This window comes from Heloderma suspectum, chromosome 7 (genome assembly GCF_057233095.1).
Source record: "Heloderma suspectum isolate Gila_16-S chromosome 7, 16-S_ref, whole genome shotgun sequence".
NCBI classification, from domain to species: domain Eukaryota; kingdom Metazoa; phylum Chordata; class Lepidosauria; order Squamata; family Helodermatidae; genus Heloderma; species Heloderma suspectum.
This window is the reverse complement of record NC_139464.1, coordinates 57134187-57155448: the sequence shown is the minus strand read 5'-3', so window position 1 is coordinate 57155448 and position 21262 is coordinate 57134187. Positions and strand designations below refer to the sequence as shown.

Below are 21262 nucleotides of genomic sequence, written 5' to 3'. Positions count from 1 at the left end.
CTAATTTCAACATCGGGCCTTATAGTTTTCCCCTCTCCTCTCTCCTAACCTTCCTTCCTTATGCAGCCTATGTAGGACTTTTTTCACGAGCGATGCTCAAAAAGACTGCAGGTGCAGCCATTGAAATCATAGCGAGCTACCACCAGGAAGCAAAGGTTCACGCACATGAGTACTGTCCAACCAACAGCTCCACTGTGAGCATCAAATGCTCCAGCCCTGTATTTATTTAAGCATTTCTATAATGCCCTTCAATTCAAAATTTCCACAGTGGTTTACAATAACAGTTGATGCATTTCATATTGTCATACAGTTATTGTAAATACCTCTCTTGCTTTGGCCAAAAGGTGTTGGTACTTTTTCAGCACTTCCTCTTTTTGATTTAATCTTGCCTGCATATTTGCAATAGTCTGATGTGCAATTTTCAGAGCATGCGGATAGGCAGCAGCAGTATCATCTTCTTTTTGGTCAAGCTCTGCTATTATCTTTTCTCTCTCAAACGATGCTGGTAATCGAAGTCTTAGTTCATTTATGACCTTGTCTCTTGACAATATATTTTGTTCTGCTTTCCACAAAGCTGTCTCTTTTTCTTTTAGTTTCTGCAGTAAAATAAATTCAATACCTAAAACTATTTATAAATATAGCTTTAGGTAAAATACATGTATTTTATACAGATATTCTCATCATCATGTCAAACTTGCCATAAATGTACTGCATTTAAAAGCTGATATGAGCAGAAATTTCTAAAGCCATTATATGACAGATACCTAGTACTAAAAGTTTAAATAGACTATTTTCAAATATTTAGACATGTAACAATGTTTAATAAGAAATCTAAGGACACCAACTATTTTGGAGGGTGTTCTCAGGCTGTTTAATCCAGATCACATATTGTTATCATTCCCATTTCAGAGGGGTTACAATTTGGGCACATGGAGGTTTCAAGAAGGGAGGCCAAGGAAAGGATGAGCTTGCTGTGGCTCCCATTGATGGTGGACAGACAATACAGCTAAGGAGGATTCCTTGCTTTGGAAAGGAGAAGGAACGGGCAAAGGTAGAGTGGGAGAAGAGAGAAGTGTGATGAATGACGCTGTGCATGTGAGTGATGTGGGAACTTGGACTCAGGGTGAACGCTACAGCTTCTGTGGACAGCATCAATGGATAGAGGAACAAAAAGAACTGGAAATGGGAAGAGGACATGCTTTGGGAAGAGGTTAAGGATCTGGAGAATAAAGAGGTAAGTTCTGACCCTCCAGATGTTGGTGGACTGCAACTCATAAGAACTTAAGAAGAACTATGCTGGATCAGACGAAATGTCCATCTAGCCCAGCATTCTGTTCACAGTGGCCAACGAGCTGCCCATGGGAACGGGAAGTCCACAAGCAGGACATGAGTGCAATAGTACCCTCCCACCCATGTTCCCCAGCAACTGGTGTACATAGACATCCTGCCTCTGATATTGGAGTTAGCATGCAGCCATCAGGACTAGTAGCCTTCAATAGCCTTATCCTCCATGAATTTGTCCAATCCCATTTTACAGCCATCCAACTTGGTGGCCATCACTACATCTTGTGAAAGTGAATTCCATAGTTTAGCTATGCACTGTGTCCCTCACTACTGGCTATGCTGGCTAGGGCTGATGGAAGTCACATGCCCACTGATGTGGAAGAATAGGGACTTTTGGTGAGGTTTCTGTTAGAATGTTTTAATGTTATATTTCACTGAGTTTTAATTAAGCTCTTATTCTGAAGAATCGGGGATGATGATGATGGTGATAATAATAATGATGATGATGATGATGATAATAATAATAATAGCCAGTGAACTGTAGTGGTTAGAGTGTTCAAGAGACCTGGGTTCTAGTCTCCACATGGCCATGAAGCTCACTGAGTAACTTTGGGCCAGTCACTGACTCTCTTGCCTAACCTACCGCACAGGGTTGTTGTGAGGATAAAATGGAGAGAAGGAAGAGGATCACATGCACCATCATAGGGGGAATATAAATGTAACAAATAAATAAATAATCCAATTTTTTTACTGTATAATCATTGCTCACAAGGAATTAGTGATATTGACTTAACAACTAATCAATGAAAGTGGAATATCCTTTACGAAGATGGTTAACATTAAGCACAATGCTAATAATATTGCCTGTTCTAAGAAATGTAAATGTGTATGTCTTTACACCTACAGAAGCAGCATTTTCCTTTTCCATCAAACTATTTTACCTGTGAAACCCTAAGAAAGCTAATAAATATGGTTTCAAATAAAGCTCTCCCAGGTGTTTATGCTTATAATACTGTAAAGCAGGAAAAGTATCTTCAAATAATTTCTGTTTGCACAGAGTAAAAGAAAAAGGAGATTTACTGTATAGTTATAGTCTGGCCCAAACAGTGTTATCACTCTCTCTCTCTCTGAAATACTCTCCTAAAACCATGAGATTCAGTTAGTGCATCAGTCCAATTACCTCTTCTAAGGATTTGCAGGTGGCCTGCATTTCCAGGATTGTTCGAATATGTTCTCTAATTTTCCTTAGAGCTTGCTCAAGCTGATGTGGAATGGGCAAATTAGGGTCTGGAACCGATCCTGTAGCTTCATCAAACTGCAGAGGAGAAAAGGAAACAAAAAGGGCTGGCTTTCTTTCTGATGAGTACAATAAATACAAATACTGATACCATTCAAATATAATAATCCTAAGTACCTTTTGAGCTGTAATTAGTATGTCCTTTTGCTGACGGTCATATATGTCAAGCTGACGTTCCAATTCTACTTCTCTTTGATCCCAGGCCATCTGCCTCTCCTCGTGGAACTACAAGGTTGGACAAATTTAATAAGACTTTATGCCAGACCATGTGAGACTGACACAAAGGTATCACAGACAATGAGACATTTTTAATCCTGCATGCAAAAAAATAAATGTGTAGGACTTTAAGGCTGCAATGTTAAAACTGCTGGAAGGGTGTCCCAAGGGCCATAGGATAACATTGTCCTCCTAAGTGTGAATAGGTTAAAAGAGGTTTAAAAGGGGGAGGATCAAAAGAAGCTTTGGATCTTCAGGATTTCATAGAATCATAGAATAGTAGGGTTGGAAGGGGCCTACAAGGCCATCGAGTCCAACCCCCTAAAAAAATTTAAAGCCCTCCCAGTCCCCAAATACACTCCCTACATTGGGGAGGGGAGGATTTACACTAGCCCTGGAGCTGATGTAAAATAATTTGCCATAATCCTCCCATAATTTGCAATAGGAGGGAAATAGCTAAAAAACAACAACAACAACAAAGAGCAAAAAGCGGGAATAAACATATACTGCTCCTCACTCAATCTTGCCCTTCCAGCATGAGCCTGGTAGGATTTTGGGTGTAGTAGTTCATTCACCTTTGGAGCAGTAATCCACATTCTGTTGGACTGTTCTGTCCCTGCAGTATTACTAAAGTTATATTAATTAATTATATTAATTAAACAACAACACCATATGCTTTTCAGTACCTTGTTCTGCTGTACAATTTCTTCTTCCAGGTTATTGATTGTGTGCTCATATTCAGAAAGAATATTGTTCAAATATTTAATCTCCTCCTTTTTCTTGGCTAATTCACGGTTCAGTTTGAGTTCCTGAAGACGAAGCTCCTCAGTTTTCATATGCCATTCAATTACCTGATAATACACAACAACTGTTCAAATTGCAACAGTAATTTAAGGACCAAGCTGAACCAATTCCAGTAGAATACCTTGGTACTAAGCTGTTGCAGCAAAAATTCCTATGGCACTTTAGAGATTAACTGCATCATTGTAAGTGGAGGTTTGGCAGGCAAGAGTGGACTGAAAGGATTGTAGATACATTCTCTTAGCAGTTGAGATTCACAGAGGATAAACTAATGTTGAAATCAAGATGGAATGCACAGTGGTGCTTCTGAGCCCCACTCTTCAAAAGCAACCCATGTGCCACCCAACAAGCAAGTCCCGAAACTGTGGAAAGTGCAAGGAGCTGTGGTTCAAAAAATAACAGTCAGGAATCCTTGATGCATGGGAGGAAGCACCAGCACACATTTGATGAGCTTTTTGCATTCAGCCCAAATTAACAAGATGAGTTCACAAAGAATGAAATATAAATACAAAATACCATCAATGATGGAACATTATCAGTAGAATGCAACACAGAGACTATTCTTTGTAGTCAAAGAACCCAACATTAAAATTATTTAAACCCTGAGGGTCACAACTACATCATATAATTCTAGTTCTGAACTTCAGGGGAGAGTTTCTGCAATTATAGAGGGAGGTGTTGGCAGACTCCAAACTTTGTAGAATCAGAGCTTTGTAGAAATGCAAACAAATTTGGAAAAACCTGACAACTGGATGAGAGGGGGAATGGAATGGAGTGGCTAGAAAGAGAGGAAGACACAAAGAGATAAAAAGGTACAGAGAGAGAGAGAGAGAGAGAGAGAGAGCGCCATTTCATTGTCTGGATAAGACATTTCCTGCTTCAAACTGAGAAATTATTTTTAAAAGTCCCCAGGGACAGAAGTGAAAGCTGCCTAGAGAAATCAATGAAGAAATTCAAGATTTCTATGTAGCTAGGATTAGGCACCACTTTGTCCACTCCACTACCCCAATCACTCCAAAAAGGTTGCAGCAAAGAGAACTATCTCTTTCTAACTCAATTCTAACTTAGTGAGAAACATTTTTTAAAACCTGCCAAAACAAATGCAGTTCATTGGCCATATTGACGTTTGAAAGGGGCCGTGACTGGTAGAGAGTGGCTTAGGAGAGCCCTGAGGTGTAGTTCACACTGACTACTGCAGGTCAAGCTCCAAGTTGTTTACCACAACCCTGCAGTGTTGTTCAGCACTATTAGACCCCTACCTCACTTTGGGGATTGGGCTGAAGCAGAGACTGTAAAACAGTTTAGTCCATTGCCTTTATCCTCACATCACAAATTGAGCTGAGAGTAGCATACAACCACCTTGCAGTGTAGTTCACCTTTATACCCCCAATGCAGATTAGAGGATTGTGCTGAGCAAGAAATTGAGAGAGAGAGAGAGAGAGAGAGAGAGAGAGAGAGAGAGAGAGTTTACAGTACGCCTGCAATACAGTATATTGTTAATATTGCAGGTCAGAGGCTGGTTTAGATACCCAGTCAAAAAGGACCCAAAGATCTAGCTGCACTTTTAAGTGTTCAAAGATTAAAAAAAACTGCACATGAAGTTAGAGCAGGAACGCTGTCCTTGATGCCAACTGTTTGTTTTTTTTTCTCAAACCCCCTCAGCCCCAGGCTCAAGTAACATACACACACCAGGAATACACTGCAAATTTTGTTGCAGGGTCCCACTTGTCTATTAATACATTCCAGTGCTGTCAACTAAAATCAGTCCTGATTAGTTATTTAGAGTTGTCAAATAATAGCAGAGACCAAGCACAGACAGCTCAACTAGCAAGTGTCGTCCCAGGGCTGGAAATAGTCCGACCAAAGCATAAGGCCTGATGGTTATACATGCTACCTCCAGTATCAGAGGCAGTATTCCTCAGTACAGCAGTTGCTGGGGAAGATGAGTGGGAGGGTGCTGTTGCACTCATGTCCTACTTGTGTGCTTCCCACAGGCAGCTGGATGCCCACTGTGTGAACAGAATGTTGGACAAGATGGACCCTTGGTGTGATCCAGCATGGCTCTTGTTATGAAGTTATAACGCAAAAGGGTAGCAGTAGGACGTGAGGGCTCAGAGCTTGCTTTATGAGACATGAAAGTAACCACCAGGGAAGCAAGAAGCCTGCGTAACATTGCATTGCCTCAAACACTAACCAAGCAATATAAATAACAAGCAGAGGCCGACTTGCCTCTGCCTTCTGGCCTAATCAGGATACCAAGATTGTAGTGGGGAAAATATCCAAAACTTGGTCTGAGGCAGGGGTCATGTCAGACTGCATATAAAAACAATGCTCAGAGTTATATTTCAAATTAAGTTATTATATTTCGAACCTTTTGTGCTCCTCTTGTATCTTTTAACGTGGCTATTAGCTCTTCTAAGCCTTTTAATTTCATCTCCAACTCCAGTGCTCTGTTCTCTGCATTCCGGCGCTCTTGCTGAGCATGCTGGACCTCATCCATAGTTTTAAGTTTGTCATTCTGAAGCTGAATCATCGTCTTGGAGAACTTCTCCTGCTGAGCCAGGGGCAAAGCACCACTGAATTGCCTCCGCAGTGACTGAACAGTCTGGCGTAGGTGTTTGGCTCTGTTTCTCCCCTCGAGTCGTGCATAATATAATGCTTGTTCCTTGTCATCCAATTTTTGCTCTAGGCGCATATTAGCAACCTCCATCTTCTGAAGTTTAGAGGTAGCAGCCTCTAACTTAGCCACAGCAGTAGCCTCACTGACCTGAAGGGCCACGATATGCTGATGTAATTTTGCAATAAGTGTTTTTTCATCCGATTGTGCCTAAGTGTCAGATAAGATCAAATCAAATGCGTTTGCAAAGCATCTACAAGGAATTCGGCCAATTATCTTTGCCACTGAAGTCAATGGTTATGGGTCTTAGCAGCAAGGACCATACCTGAAAGTCCAAAATTTGCATTCTAAGAGATTCTACTTCTTTTTCTCTGGATTGCTGCCGATTCTCCAAAGCAGCAACTTGCATCTTGGCAATATCAGAAATCTCTCTTAACCTAGCAGTAGAAGTAAAGAATATTTACAATAATGGGGGGGAAGGCTGTTCATTTTCATTAGCTGTAATGCAAGGATAGCAGTATTATTTAGGGCTGAAGATTGCGGTCCTTTACAAATAACCTAATTCAAATACATCATTATAAATAGGAAGAAAAAATCATGAACATGATACGGTAAGGATATACCTACAAAGCAATTTGCTGCATTTTATGAAGTACAGCAACTGAGGCTTTTGCAAAATCAAAGGGGTGCAAGTATGTAGGAATTACCACATTTCCCCTTATAATACATGCCAGCAGGGGCTTGTTCTGTTTCTGCTCATGTGTATTTTAAAGGAGAAAACAGGCAATTTCAACTCACATGCACCCTTCATATCCAGCAAGATGTGCATGTATTTTGGTTTGCAAACCTGAGTACAAAAGGTATAGGAAGCAACTCTGTTACCATATAAAAGAGCTACATTTTAACACTCGGTACATAGTTGTTGTTTTTTTCTGTGACTAACAGCTGAAAAAGCATGTTTGGGGACTATATGCAGGTGGAAATTTTGGTAAAAAGCTACAGCTGAGTCTGCCACAATAGCACTGTCTTTACTAAAGGGTGGCACAGAAATGTTCAAAATAAAGAGAAGCCACATTCCAAAGAGAAGCAGGTACACAAACAATTCAGAGTTTTGGTTGCAGGAGCTGCCCCCCAAAGAACCCCCAGCTATTCTTCACATTTCCCCAAGTACATAAAGCAGTTTGGGGATGAGGAGTGGTTAGTTTTTAAAGTGAAAACATTGCCAGTGCTAATTTCCTCACAAAGGGCTTTTGTGACACACATATGTGAGTGCGGGGAGTGGGTAGCTTCAGACTGAGAGGTAAACTCTCGAAGACGTTTTCCAGCCTGCTCCGTCCCATTTCACTCAGGGATGCAGTCAGAGTATCACGAACACTTTGGAACTTACTTGGATGCTTCGACCTTAAGTTCCGTTTCACTTTTCTCCAGATCCAAAATTCGCTGCCTGTCTGCCTCACTGACTGCTTTGCTCACACTGCTTGACAGTTCATCCCGCAAGGACTGTTCCACTTTCTGTGCTTCAAGGTTGATCTTAGTAAGCTAAGACATGGCAGATTTGGGAAATATATTTGAAATGTCAACACAGTGTTATTCAGCCAATGCAAAACTATTTTTTTAGTATATGGGTGGCTAATCTACGTTTTTGAGACGCTCCTGGACAGGAGTATGAAGGGCTATGGCGCCTGCACCTGGCTGTGGCAGAGGGAGTCCAACCTGCCTTTCCCATGCTTCCTTTCTGCCTGCTCCCTGACTCATTAGACTCGAGGAAAACCCTCTCCAAGATACAGGGGGCCTACATATACAATGAACTACACCCCATCTTATACTTTGGACTCAAGTTGTGGGATGCTTGCCAAAAAGACTGGACACTACTATCTTAGTACAAGTGCATTGAGAATAAGTGTCAGCCTTCGTTTCACAATATCACTTTTTACTTCCAACAGCCTATCTGGCTAAGGGAGGGGGGCAACTCCTGGCCCTCCAGATGTTTTGCCCTACAAGTCCCATGATCCTTCACCATTATATATGCTGGAGAGGGCTGATGGGAGTTGTAGGCCAAAACATCTGGAGGGCCAGGAGTTGCCCATCCCTGAGCTAAGGATCATGTACACAACCATCAATCCCAGTATATACACTGAAGTAAACTGGTAAAGGTTTCAGTAAAGAACATGGTAATTAGGCTAGACAGTGCTAGCATGTAGGATGAGACATACTTTTTAAACTAATGGTCACTTATTATATTCCCAGAGAAAGAGACCAGTGTATAATGCACAGAAGTGCATCAGGTATGAAGGGTGCAAGTATGTAGGAATTACCCACATTTCCCTTTATAATACATGCCAGCAGGGGCTTGTTCTGTTTCTGCTCATGTGTATTTTAAAGGGGAAAACAGGCATTTTCAACTCACATGCACCCTTCATATCCAGCAAGATGTGCATGTATTTTGGTTTGCAAACCTGAGTACAAAAGGTATAGGAAGCAACTCTATTACCATATAAAAGAGGAGTCAAAATTCAGCTGCGTTGAGAGTATTTAAGATGCCTAGACCACAGTTTTAATTAAAAAGCCTCTAGGCAATATTCTCAGGAATGGCTGAGAAAGATGAAAAGAGAGACCAACAGAAATGACTTTTTCAAGAAGCAAAGGAAGGACAGTTCGAGACAAGATATGGTCAATAAGGCTCAGAATGGCAAAACAGCTGCTGATTGCTCAAGGCAAAAGAGGCAACCCTAGAAATTTGAAGCATCAATGAGCACAATATAGATTCCATAGACAAATGCCAATTAATGCTTGGAGTTATATAGACTTATATAAATGTGTAGACTTTATATCAGCCTTCCCCAGGCTGGTGGCCTCCAGATGTGTTGAACCACAACTCCTATCACCCCCAATCAGCATGGCTAGTAGCCACCAGCTTGGGGAAGGCTGCCCTAGATGCACTTTCCATTTTATTCCACAGTCTCTCTAAAAGCATCACCAGAAAGCTACATTATTTTAAAAATCTTATATGATTAACAAATAAAGTTAAAGTTAAATAAAGAGAACACAACCTGCTACTGCATCTTCTACACTTCAAAATTATCAAAGCTCAGTAGCCAACCTCAGCAAACTTTGTTTCCAGTTCACAATTACGTTCTTCCGCTTGCTTTAATGTGTTTCGTAGTTGTTCATACATTCGCTGAGAATGCTCTGCCCTCTGCCTTTCATTTAGTTCTTTCATTTCCAGCATAGTAATTTTCTTAGAAATTGAAACAATCTCACTGTTGGTTATGGCTTTTGTGGCCTTGTCTGAAGCACTGTCTCCTACAAATCAACCATAATATAATGCAGATTTTTAGTTTTGCACACACATGCCCCTTCACCATTTTTGCAGAATATAAAATCTGCGTTATGGAACAAAGAGGCAAAAATACTCATTTTTTCCAAAATATTTAAGCATGGTAAGAAGCAAGAATTTAATTTTTAACTAGCCTGATGCCCATCAAATGTCATAAAATCTGGGCAGACTAATAATCGGTTGATGGTCTAGTTAGTGCTGTGGCTTCAAGATTCAAATTCGGCTGTTATCACCTCTCTTTTTTCATCATACTTACAAGGAGCTGGACAGTTCTTCCCAGACTATCAGGAAACAGGACATAAAATCTCACTGAGGCTACAATTCTAATACATAGAAATGGTTCTCCTTGTAGGTAAGACATGTTAAATCAGGGATGGGGAACCTCCAGCCCATTGACCTAATAACACTCATGCATACTCCAGAGTAGACAATCTGCCTGTTTGCACAACATGACAGCCCACTGTGGCTTAGTTTACCCATGGGGACTGTTATGCTGGGTACTATTTTTGCATAGCATTTGTGGGCGCCCGGCTTGCTGTGGCTTGTTGAGTCGTGCAAACCCAGGCGGCAGGAGCTGTTTGAAGGTTAGACAACCCTCAAATAACCCTAAACAACCCCTTCCGCCCGGGTTCGCACAACAGAACAAACCACTGCAAGCTGGGGCCCAAGGGCACCAGGCACAACACAACAGCCCCCGCAGGTAAATTAAGCCACGGTGGGCTGCCCTATCACACAAACCAAGTCAAAGGCTTGATATTTAGGATGCTACTTGGAAAGGCTTTTCAGACATGCTGCTCATGCTCACTTCTGAGTAGGCATGCTTCCCTCTATAAATTGGTAACAATGGGGGGGGGTGAAATTCCAGTGGTGAAATTTTCAGCCCCACCCACTTTTGCCTTTGGGCCTGCCCATCACTGGAATACGGTCCCCAAGAGCTTTTCCAAAACGGAATTCGGCCCTTGGGCCACAAATGTTTCCCCATTACTGTATTAAATGATAGGGTAAGTAACTGATGATCAGACATACTTTTTGTACTCATGTCGACAACCTACTTTATTTTATGTTAGTCTAAGTCAGTATGTGGATGCCACTTAAGATTCTTACCAAGTTTTGAATACAATGTGAGATTGAATAGTCTTGTTAACTTCAAAGTAAAAGGGGGTGGGGGTAAGGTGCAAACATTCTCTTGCATTTAGTAGGTTTACCGAAAAAGGATAAAATGCATCATCCCATTATCATAAAATAATTCTAATATATTGTGTGCTTACCCAGTTTTGCGGTTTGTTCCCAAGCTTGTTCAATTGTATGAAGTTTCTCTTTTGTGATTTCCAGTTCCTTGATTAAAGACGTGATCTGTTCTTTCAGGGATGCATTCTCACGCTACGTGGCAAGATGTGAAAATGAATTGCAAACTTAATTTAAATATGATCTTGAATGAAAATAATGCTTTGTATAGCAATAGACTATTTAGGCCTGTTTGTATGTAATAATAAGCCAGGTTTCTTTAGAATTCTGGCTTATTGTGAAGGAGAAAAGGTGCTAGTGCACACCACTTGATCGCTCCCACTTGGCTCCTCCTGTCAGTGTGAGTGGCTGAAGAAACCAGGAAGTCTGGCTGTTGTTTATATAGCATTACATCTAAATACTGGGATCCCTGGCTTGTTCCTCTCCTAACAAGACAGAATCATGAGTGAGGCTTTGTTCTTGGCTCATGACTCTGGCTTGTTAGAACAAGCCAGAGATCCCAGTTCAAGCCAGAGATCCCAGTTCACACGAAATGCTAAAGAACAGGAAGCTTCCTGGTTTGTTTAGCTTCTCCCATTGTTAGAAGAAGCCAAGTGGGAGCAATAGAGTAGCATGTACCAGCAAGCTTGCACATTCCCAAAGAATGAATTCCCTTATTGTAAGTCAATGACGTTGACCAAAGGAAGAAGTCCACCCACATGGTTCTCCCTTCTACTGTTAGAGCCAGCAGCTTTCACGGGGGGGCACTGTGGATATTTCACACTCCTTTCTCCTTTCAAATCCCGGCTATAATAATAATGAGCCTAATTGCCTGCTGGATCGGCACCACCAGCTTGGAAATTAAATTATGGGATGCAGAGAATGAGTCTAAAACTATCGCAAAGTACAAGTAATAGTACCTCCAAGTGCTCCAGAGTAGTTGTTCTTTGAACAAGCAAGTTATCTTTCTGTAGCATATCTCTGTATTTAGCAGTTAACTCATTATATTGTTTATTAGCCATTTCTAGATCGCTTAGAGGTATGCTGTCATCCAACACCTTTTGCAATGCTGCTATCTTGAAGGTTGCCATTTCCTAAATAAAAAAGGGGGGAAACGTTAATTGAAAAAGAACCCCAACATGCAGACACTGTGAGCGGGACTAGCCTGGAGCCACAATGTCAGAGTAGGGATGGGCTAGGATTTAATTCAGTCTACATTTGGGAAAAAAACTGATCCAATTCACACCTGCAAAACTGACATGGACTAAAAATAGTCTGATCCATCCATCTTGATGTCAGGGTCAGCAGTGTGGCCTCGCTCTTGCGTCGACACGCAGGTGTTCTACACATAAGTAACGCATAAGCAGGGCTCATATGGCATACAAAGCATACCTTGAACCTTTGCAAACATCCAATCTTTTCTCCAACTGCAGCCTCCATAGACATCAACTCAGCCTTCATTTTTTCGTTCTCCTTTCGAAGATGCCTCTCCATTTCAAGTAAGGTTGTGTACTGCCTTGTCATTGATCTTTCATTTACTCGCAAAACTGTTATTTTTCGACTGTAGTCCGCAAACAGACGTTTAGAGTCATCACTATCCTTTTGAAGCACATCTAATAAATTCTGTGGGGAGTTTTCAATGTTACTGGCACCGCAACAGAAGTATTAAGACTTACTATATTTGCACACAACGGCTTGAATCCAAACACAGAATTCCATTCATATCATGGGCCTTTCCCACCTCCTCCCCGACCCATGCACTCCCTGAAGAGCTGCTCCCAAGAGTTGGGGGTCCTCCTGGAACAGCATGAGATGTGTAGAGATGTGAAGGCGTGGGAAAAAACACACAAGTGAACTTTTTTTGGAGGGGGGGACCTTCACATCTCTAGAGATGTGACACGAGGAAGAGGAAAAAACAGTGCAAATCAGAGATCCTCGTTCATAAAGTGGGAGGGAGGTTGCTTTCCACCAGTTCTGCCTGCCCCCCGAAAAAACCCTGCCACATCCCAAGCCATTCTGACATCCACAACTGTCAGAAGTGACTTTTCAGAGAGTGAAAGGGTCCACAGCAGGGTGGGGACAGGAAAGCCTTTATGCACGAGTGGAACTTGCTGTTCTTAATACCTATGCCTTTGTACATCAACACTTTTGCAGTATAAACTGAAAAAGAAATGCACATCAGCTCCACAAGCTAAAATTTCTAAGATTGGTTGAGAACACTTCTAAAGGAAGGTATGTAGGGTCTTTTCTGAACATCCTGTCATGAAAGCCAGACAACACAATGTCTCTTGCCTTTCAACAAATTGCTTTTTCTTAACATTACACAGCTTTTCCAGTTGGAAAGGCCACAATTGTATTAAGATATAGTACAAGTCACCCTTTTCAGAAAAAAGTCTGTAGGAACCTAACAAGTGGAAAATACTTCACTGAACAAGAACAATTTAACTTCTGAAACTACTATAAGCTTAAGAGTTGTTTCAATATTTTGGAAAGTACTTTCAGAACAAAAACTTTTTCGTAAGGCTACACAATTATAGATGCCTATAGTTATTCCCTTTTCAACAATGCATCGGGGCTGGATCCAGATTTACACTTGATCAACTGTGCTGACAGAAATGGACTAGCCCACCCCGCTCCTTCCCTTCCAGCCCCCTGAAAATGCTACACAGGGAGTCAGGAGCCCCGGCTGAATGGGGCTGAAATGTGGTGTGGGGGGATCCCCCAAAATCAGGTGGAGGGAACTTCCAAAAGCTGAGCCCTTTCTCAAGTGGAAGGCAAATCCTGGATCCAACTCTAGATGTTTTAGGTACAGACACAAAACAGATTAAGTTCAAAACATTTTCTAGAGCACCGCAGAAGACTGGTCTCCAAGTTTCAGATCAGGAAAAACCACCACCACATCTGGCATACACCATCATTAAAATGGGAACTGACTGCAGTCTCCTTTCTAAATCCTGTGCTATTGTAACCTGGTTTAGACATAAAGGACACTGTGGTTTCCTCCAATGTGAATGAGCCTGCTCAAGCCTTGGGCTCATGCACTCTCCCCTCCACTTTTGCATGCCAGAGGAGAAAATTAAAATAGAAGCTTTTCTCACTATGTCTGAACTCAGGGAACTATGGTTTGTTTACAGCTATCATTTGAGAACAAGCCAGTATCTGAAACCATGGTTTGATCTTGGCTTTAGTTCCCTGGGGAACTATGGTTTCTTTAAAAGTGAAAGTAGAAGCTTTTGGTCTCCTCCACTGGCATGCAGGTTTCCCATTATGTCTGAACATGGCCTTTGCTTATTTCCAGCAACCAAAAACTAAAATGTAAGTAGATTTACTGGAATATTCAAAATTATTAGAAACTTGTTATTCAAAACTGAGGAGGTGGGCAGGTTCGCACACTAGAAAGCCAAGATTTTGAAATTAATATGAAAATCAGGAGCACTAAAACTCTTCCTCCTCCAAGTGTCCTGGAGACTGAGACCACACCACTGGATTTAACAATGGAGAGCACCCACTTCCTCCCATTATGAGTTCAGGCATTCCTCTTTTTCTCCATTGAGAAGCTTTCACAAATAAAGGATTGAGAATAGTCTCTCTTCCTGTTAGGGAAGCTCGCAGAAGGAAATTGACATAAATGTTCCCCAGCATGACATTAAGTTAAGTTTCTTACAAGTTATTCTTACATGTTATGTCTTACATCTTATAAGCTCTACTCCATTTCAACGTTTTCTCTATGTTGATGTCTGTTAAAATCACTACATCCAAGTGAAAATAGGAAAAAAAAAACCACTTACAGAATATTCCTTTATTTTTATATCGTCTTGCTCCTTCTGAAATTCCAGCTTTCTCTTTTCTTCTTGTATTTTTTCACCAGCAGTTTGCCAGTGTTCCCTTTCACTAAAAACAATTTTTTACAGATCACACATACATGTTTAGAGCCTTATTTCTGAATAATTTGTAAGACATATTATTGTAACAATAGTGACATATTATGCCACCTGGACCCCTAAGGCTAAATGTTCAGGTCAAGACATTCATAAGCTGTTTTTTATAAAAGAGTAACTGATGGAAATAACAGATTTTGCACTGAGAAATTTGTATCTTTGACAAGGCAGAGGATGGTCGAATATGGGCTAATGGAATCACAGCAACTGAGTGATCTTTGACACCAGATGGGTTTTGTTGTTGTTCTTTTGCTCCAAAGCAAATAATATATTCTTTTACGTAGCTTCAAAAACAACAAAAATACATACAGTGAGAGTAGAAAAAATGAAGCACAATGATACAAGTTTTCTGTAAGTTCCTAATAGCTTTATAAACTACATGTAAACCTAGTGAGGAAAAACTATTCTCCTTTGGATCCCATCGAAGATGCAATCCTATGCAAGTTTAGACAGAAAAAAGTCTACAATTCCCAGCATGCTCCAGCCAGGGAGTTGTAGGCCTTTTTTTTGTCTAAGCTTGCAAATGATTGCACCCTCAGTAAATCAAAAGCAGTAATTATACCTTTGATATTCTTTATACAGCAAACCTTGCTGGTGGCGGATAACTGCAAATTTTCTTTTATATTCTTCTAGTGCTTCTTCTAATTTCTCCAACAGATGCTCTTTATTTTCTAGTTCCTAATAATAAATTTCAAATTAAATATATGACGTATCTCAATTTCAATTCCAATTGTAATGTTACATGACATTGTGTGCCTTGAAGTTATGGGCTTTCTGAATTAGGATTTTATGACAAGCGATTTTTCCCATAAACATATATTGAAAAAGTACCACACTCACTGCCATGAAACAATTATATAAATATATCAAGGAGTTAGTGTAATATCAATGTAATATCAATGTTCACTTTAAATATAACCTCTCAACCACATTATGTTTCTTTACATTTCATTTTCCCTTAAATTTCTTATGTGAAACTATCATTAAAATGTTGGTTGTTTGTAACCAATTTTTAGAAACTAAATATGAATTGTAAAGCCATTCATCAGGTGTGTCATGAATATGAAACCATGCATATAGACTTTTATGTTTCTCGTTAAGGTATTGCACAGCTTCCAAGCTACCATGTTCTACATAGGAATAGATTTGACAGAGCTAAACATATGTTAAAATATATCTAGTACCCAGTTTAAAATGATTTACCTGCAGAAGGTGCATTAAATATTCATTCTGTGAATTGATTATGGTCACACTAGAAGGAGCAATCCCTTCTGGAAGATGTACTGCTTTGAATACTATATTGGCACCTTCTGATTGTCGCAGCAAATGAATCTCATTATCTAGATTGGCAATCTGAAAAAGGAAGAGGATAGCCAACAATAAAGGGAGAAAATCAGATCACTGAAAAACTTTTAAGTGTTGCCTAGCTTATATCACTATATCTGTTGCAAACTATTCTGTCACAATCTAGAAAGTCTTTTCAGATTATCTACTACACCGAATCAGACTGCTTTTGAAGCTCCACAAATTTTTAAGAACAGTTTGCAGGGAAGGGCAGTGGAGGAGTTGTTTGGGTGCACACAGCTTGCAACATCATTCTCTGGATCACAGCATGCAGCCATAATCCACTGAAGTAATACTCTTCCAATAGCCCAGCTGTGCACGCGGAGCTCTACTGATCTGCTATTACAGGGGTTACTTTGAAATACCAAATGAGCTTACATACCTTCGCATTTGCTTTGGCCAGCTGATTAGAAAAGTTCACTGCCTCTTTCCGAGTTTCTCTCAGTTCCTTCCGCAATTCTTCATTTCGTCCTGTAAGTTGGTCAACTTGAGTTTTCAAGTGCAAGCTGGCATCAAAGGTTCCTTCTGCATTCTTTAATTCAATTGCCTGTCAACAATTCATTTGCCATAAAAGAAAATACACGATTTCCATGAAGTTATTCTTTCAAAGCCAGAAAAGTTCAGATGTTTCTATTGGCGTCGCTAACAAATATTTTGCAAATTCAATTAGCACTGTATATGAGTAGGGCTTCTTTTAAAAAAACAACTGGCATTTTCAAGTGTAAAATTTGCATGACAAGCAGAGCTGGCATTGAAAGGAAGATTGCAGAAGCATGACCCATATGCAAATATACGGCAAAACCTTTCTGCAGCTGTTTTAGAGCAGTATCTTACAGCAGGGACATGAAGAAGGTAGATCAGGATGCACTGGTAGATCTCGGGGTGATTTGTAGTACAACTGGAAAGGGTTTCTGACTTCCAAGAGTTTAACAATGCCAAGTAAAATTGCAAGGGGGAAAAGTCATCTGCCATGTCTGGCTGTGTGCAAATTGCTTCTCACTCAACCTCAGTGTTCCTTGCCTATGAAGTATGAATATTAATTGGTTACTTTTGACCAGGTCTTTGTGCAGCTCCGTTGGCCAGTTTTAGATATTTATGTTACAATCCTTTATCCATAGTCATAATTCAGGTGATCTGTACTGGCATACGCAGGTTGCCGTGTATAGTTCATAGGGTGCAGCAGGTAATTTATTTTGCTCCCTGAGCCACCATCGTGCATCAGGCTCTGCTTCCTATCCTGTCCCAAGCCAGTAATTTGCCCCTGACTTCAGGTGGTGGATCTTGTGGTTCTAGTAACCAAGGAAGTAGATTCCATACACCTGAAGTCTGCCCACCCCTGCTTTGGAGCATTTGAAGTACACTGCGTACATTATCAAGATATAATCTTTGCACTAACCCCATAAGGTCAATCAGTATTAAATGCTGGTGCTGGCCCGACAGCTACACCCAGGTCGATTACTATGCATGGCACTGTCAGCTAAGGATCCCCTTAACAAGACTGCAGCAGGGCCAGGAGCTAAGCTCAGTCCCAGCAACCTGACTTTTTCCTTTCTTCCCTCTGGCTTGTCAAGGAGAGAAACCCAGTCACCTTCTCAGACCAGGTCATCATTCACTACAGAGAGAGGAGGAAGGAAGGCCCTTGAGAAGAAGTGGGAGGTGACTCCTAGTCTAGGTCCTGTACAAGTTTTCCTTCAAAAGAACCTATCTTCTAGATGATGGAGAGGAGACCTACTCCAGTGTCTGGACAGCTAGCAACAATTGGGGAGGAAGCAAAATTGGTAGGATTCTGACTAGAGTTTGCAAGCAGTTGGAGGATGGTACTGTTGTCTCAGTTTTAAAATATTCTGTAGCCCTTCCAGTAAGAATATCATTTCCCTCCAAGCACAACTATTTCATTGATAATTTCATATGTACGCAAAGCAACAAACAGTTCAACATGAAATTCCTATAATAGTCAAACAGATTCAACTTACTAAGCCAAGTAAGTAAAATGGAACAAAGGACTTACATTCACTAATCGTTCCAGACTAGGAATCATTAGAGCTGTTTCTCCACCTTTCACAGCTGGATCTTTCTGAATATCCTTTATAGCTTGTAGAATTTCTTTCATGCCTTGTTCAAGGTGCTTATTTTCTTGTACTAATTCTTTTACTGCAATTAAATTGCATATTGTTCATTTCTGGACACTATGGACAATTACAAATTCATATACATTTTTATAGCCAGGTTTGAAATGATAGTGGGTTGGATCCAGACATGTCATACCCAGAGGATTTATGGGGCCTGGGACAGGTGAGATGTTAGGGGCCCTGTTGCTGCCCCCTACAGAGACCCATGCATGTGCAGAGTTCTGGTGAGCAATGCAGCAGGGCCAGAACAGGGGCCAATCAGATGCACAAGAGTTGAGACAGCAGGCCCCTTGCTTTGCAGGGGCCCAGTGCAATTGCCCCCCTTCCAGAATGCTTAGACTCACTGAAAACAATAGGACATGTTAGTCATGACCAACTTAAGTCCCACTGATTTAAGGGGGTCTACTCTAAGCATGACTAAGTCTGGATCCAGCCCAGTGTTCATACTTTTTACAGGAATTAAAAATTAATGAATTTTAGCAAGAGATTTAACACACAAGTTTTCATTCAGAGAATAGATTTTTAGTTTTTGACTCTTTAAAGCCAACAACTTTTACTACTGATTGAATCACATGTAGATTCTACAAGATCTAAAAATAAAGCAAGATCATGTTTAATTTTGTTTGACCTATTAACCATCACACACCTTATCATATATTTAAATTGAATTTCTGCTTACATTTGGATTGAAACTTTGCAATTACAGTTCTGTTTTGTTCCAAATCTTTCTCTCGTTCATTTAATTCTTTGGCAAGGTAGTCATTCTGCCAAAAAAATGAAATGTGCATAAAAATATTTTTCACTTTAAAAAAAAGGCTCAAACTTTTGAATAGAATACAAACTGAGAAAAAAATCATTGATAAAAAGTTGTTAAGTCATACAACATGCATTTCCAAGAACATATGACAGCATGCTACATTTCATATATTCTAAGCAAAACATACAGATCATTCTGTAAGAAGAAAAGCGTCAGTCAAACATTGCAATTCCAAACAGTAAATCCAGTCACAGCATACTAAGTTCTTGAAAAATACTTATCAGGCTCTTAATATGGGCTTTCATCATGTTCTCTTTGGAAAAACCTTCAACTACCTCGAATTTCTGGCTCCTGCACGTGTCAAGCTCTAGCTCTGCCTTTTTATTCAGTGTATTCTTGGCGAACAAGTCTCTCAATATCTGCTCATTCTAAAGAACAAGTAATAATTAGTGTAGCATTCATTCATATTTTCAGCATCTAAAGGCTTTATTATTACATATGCCTCACAGTCCAATCTTTAACTATTCATAGTTGTATATCTTAAAAATTTGCAACAGGTTATCTAACTATAACCCAGTCAGCATCACTGCAATTCTGCTGTGATTATCTGTTTTGTAAAGATGCACTGATACAGATGCTGGTACAGCAATTCCTAACCACTTATGGGCCAGCACAGCTAATCTTAAAAAAAAACCAAATCAGACCATTACAAATAATTTGTTCAGGTCTCCGAAGTTCTCATATGTAAATAGCCTGAATTTAGACAAACTACAGACTGTGCATATGTGCTGGTTGCCTGTTCAGAAATGTGGGACGTATGTAACTGTAAAGCACACACTTAAGAACATATGATGAAGATGCCTCACCTCTGACCTAAGGAAAATTAATTCATTCTTCAGCTGCTTTATGAGACTCTCAACTCGCTCTATCTGATATGCACTCACTGGCTGGCCACAATCAAGTCCTCCTTCCAAATGTTCTACTGGCCATGATTCCGGGAAATATATTTGGTCTTTGCCCATGTCTTGGAAATCAGTTCTCAAATCCATTAATTTTATTTCAGAATTGTCTCCCTCATCTTTCAACAGGACCTCCTGCACTACGTAAGATGATACTGGCTTTCCAAGCAGAGTAAGAGGCAACCCCCCCTGGAAATCCAGGGACAGTGTCCTAACAGGGTGTGCTGGCATATGGGCTTGAGAATGAGCTTCAGTTCTCTTCATCTGCCTTGCCTGCCTTTGTATCTGTTGTCTTTTACTAGCTCTTTGTTTTCTTTGTATAGCAGAAAATGAAACTGGACAGTCTGTTTCTAGTTCATTTGATTCCTTATAGTTGACGGGACATAAAGCTGTCCCTAGCATTTCTGTCGATTCTTGCCCTAATGAACTGTAAAGCTCATCTATTGTAAAAGCCTTGGAGCCATCACTATTATCCTCCACTTGTATCTGTGAAAAAAGTTGAGAACTCAACTGAAAAGAAAGAAAAAAGGAAATGCTTTCACTTTTCAGACAAATAAACTTTGAAATATCTTAGTTCTTCTCAATCCATTCCCCAAATTTTGGGGTTTTTTACATCACATCCTACAACTTCAAGGAAAAACAGCAATCATATTTTAACATAAAGTATGCTTTCCTCTCTGTGTTACCCGATCTGCTAACTCATATTCACAAACCAAAAAATGCTTAGTATTCCACTTGTACAAACAAGCAATTGGAAAGATGGCCACACATTATTAAAAATACTTTTAATAATTTTGCTGTATATAATACTTTACGCAAAGATACTTCAAGGGTATTCCAATTTAAGAAATCAAATCAAAATGGAATTTACAATGGATAGATATAATTTGTGCCTTTACCTTTGCTTTAACCTCATCAAAGTTAGTGGTACTCATGAACTCAGATTTCCCCCTTTTCATCTTCAAATCTTCAGTAAAGGTATTAATCAGCTGTAGGTCATCTGTATCTAGTCCTAATCAGAACAAAATTAACAAGCAATACATTTAAAAATAGAAGAATTCAGAGTTGACTTGAAACGTCATGGATGATAAAAAGTCTACAAAGCAAGTAGTGTGAAGAAACTCAGTATTTAACCTAGAAAGGAGATTTCTCATATAAGACTTCTCACCAAGAGGGGCCTACATCAGCTAGTAGTTGGCAGTTCACATTTACAACCTTGTATGGAAAGGGCTGGAAGGGGCCAAATAGAAGCTAGGCAGGAACTGGAGACTGCCAACTGGGCAATTCTGATAGATCACAGGACAGTAGATACCGCTTAAATAGATGAGCAATTCAACAGCAGGTCAGGTTATCTAAATA

General features: G+C 40.2%; 1 protein-coding gene across 11 annotated transcripts in view; it reads right to left on the bottom strand.

The window, feature by feature from the left end:
* The window catches only part of CEP290 (centrosomal protein 290), a 73639-nt gene that overhangs the window by 26747 nt on the left and 25630 nt on the right, over window positions 1-21262 (bottom strand). For 7 of the 11 annotated variants that reach the window (XR_014784390.1, XM_084810343.1, XM_084810346.1 and 4 more), the window contains exons 18-37: window positions 20803-20915; window positions 19811-20413; window positions 19280-19372; window positions 18867-18951; window positions 18067-18209; window positions 16441-16605; window positions 15918-16067; window positions 15277-15392; window positions 14565-14667; window positions 12169-12399; window positions 11697-11870; window positions 10821-10932; window positions 9316-9518; window positions 7603-7754; window positions 6541-6652; window positions 5970-6425; window positions 3484-3648; window positions 2699-2806; window positions 2465-2599; window positions 324-596 (exon numbers count right to left, since the gene is read on the bottom strand). Coding sequence is in view for 10 of the 11 variants with exons in the window: in XM_084810343.1 (XP_084666469.1) it covers window positions 324-596; window positions 2465-2599; window positions 2699-2806; window positions 3484-3648; window positions 5970-6425; window positions 6541-6652; window positions 7603-7754; window positions 9316-9518; window positions 10821-10932; window positions 11697-11870; window positions 12169-12399; window positions 14565-14667; window positions 15277-15392; window positions 15918-16067; window positions 16441-16605; window positions 18067-18209; window positions 18867-18951; window positions 19280-19372; window positions 19811-20413; window positions 20803-20915 (3692 nt within the window). In the remaining variant the exon portion in view is untranslated. The remainder of the gene's footprint in view (window positions 1-323; window positions 597-2464; window positions 2600-2698; window positions 2807-3483; window positions 3649-5969; window positions 6426-6540; window positions 6653-7602; window positions 7755-9315; window positions 9519-10820; window positions 10933-11696; window positions 11871-12168; window positions 12400-14564; window positions 14668-15276; window positions 15393-15917; window positions 16068-16440; window positions 16606-18066; window positions 18210-18866; window positions 18952-19279; window positions 19373-19810; window positions 20414-20802; window positions 20916-21262) is intronic. The other 4 variants (XM_084810344.1, XM_084810345.1, XM_084810347.1 and 1 more) reach the window with 2 other exon arrangements.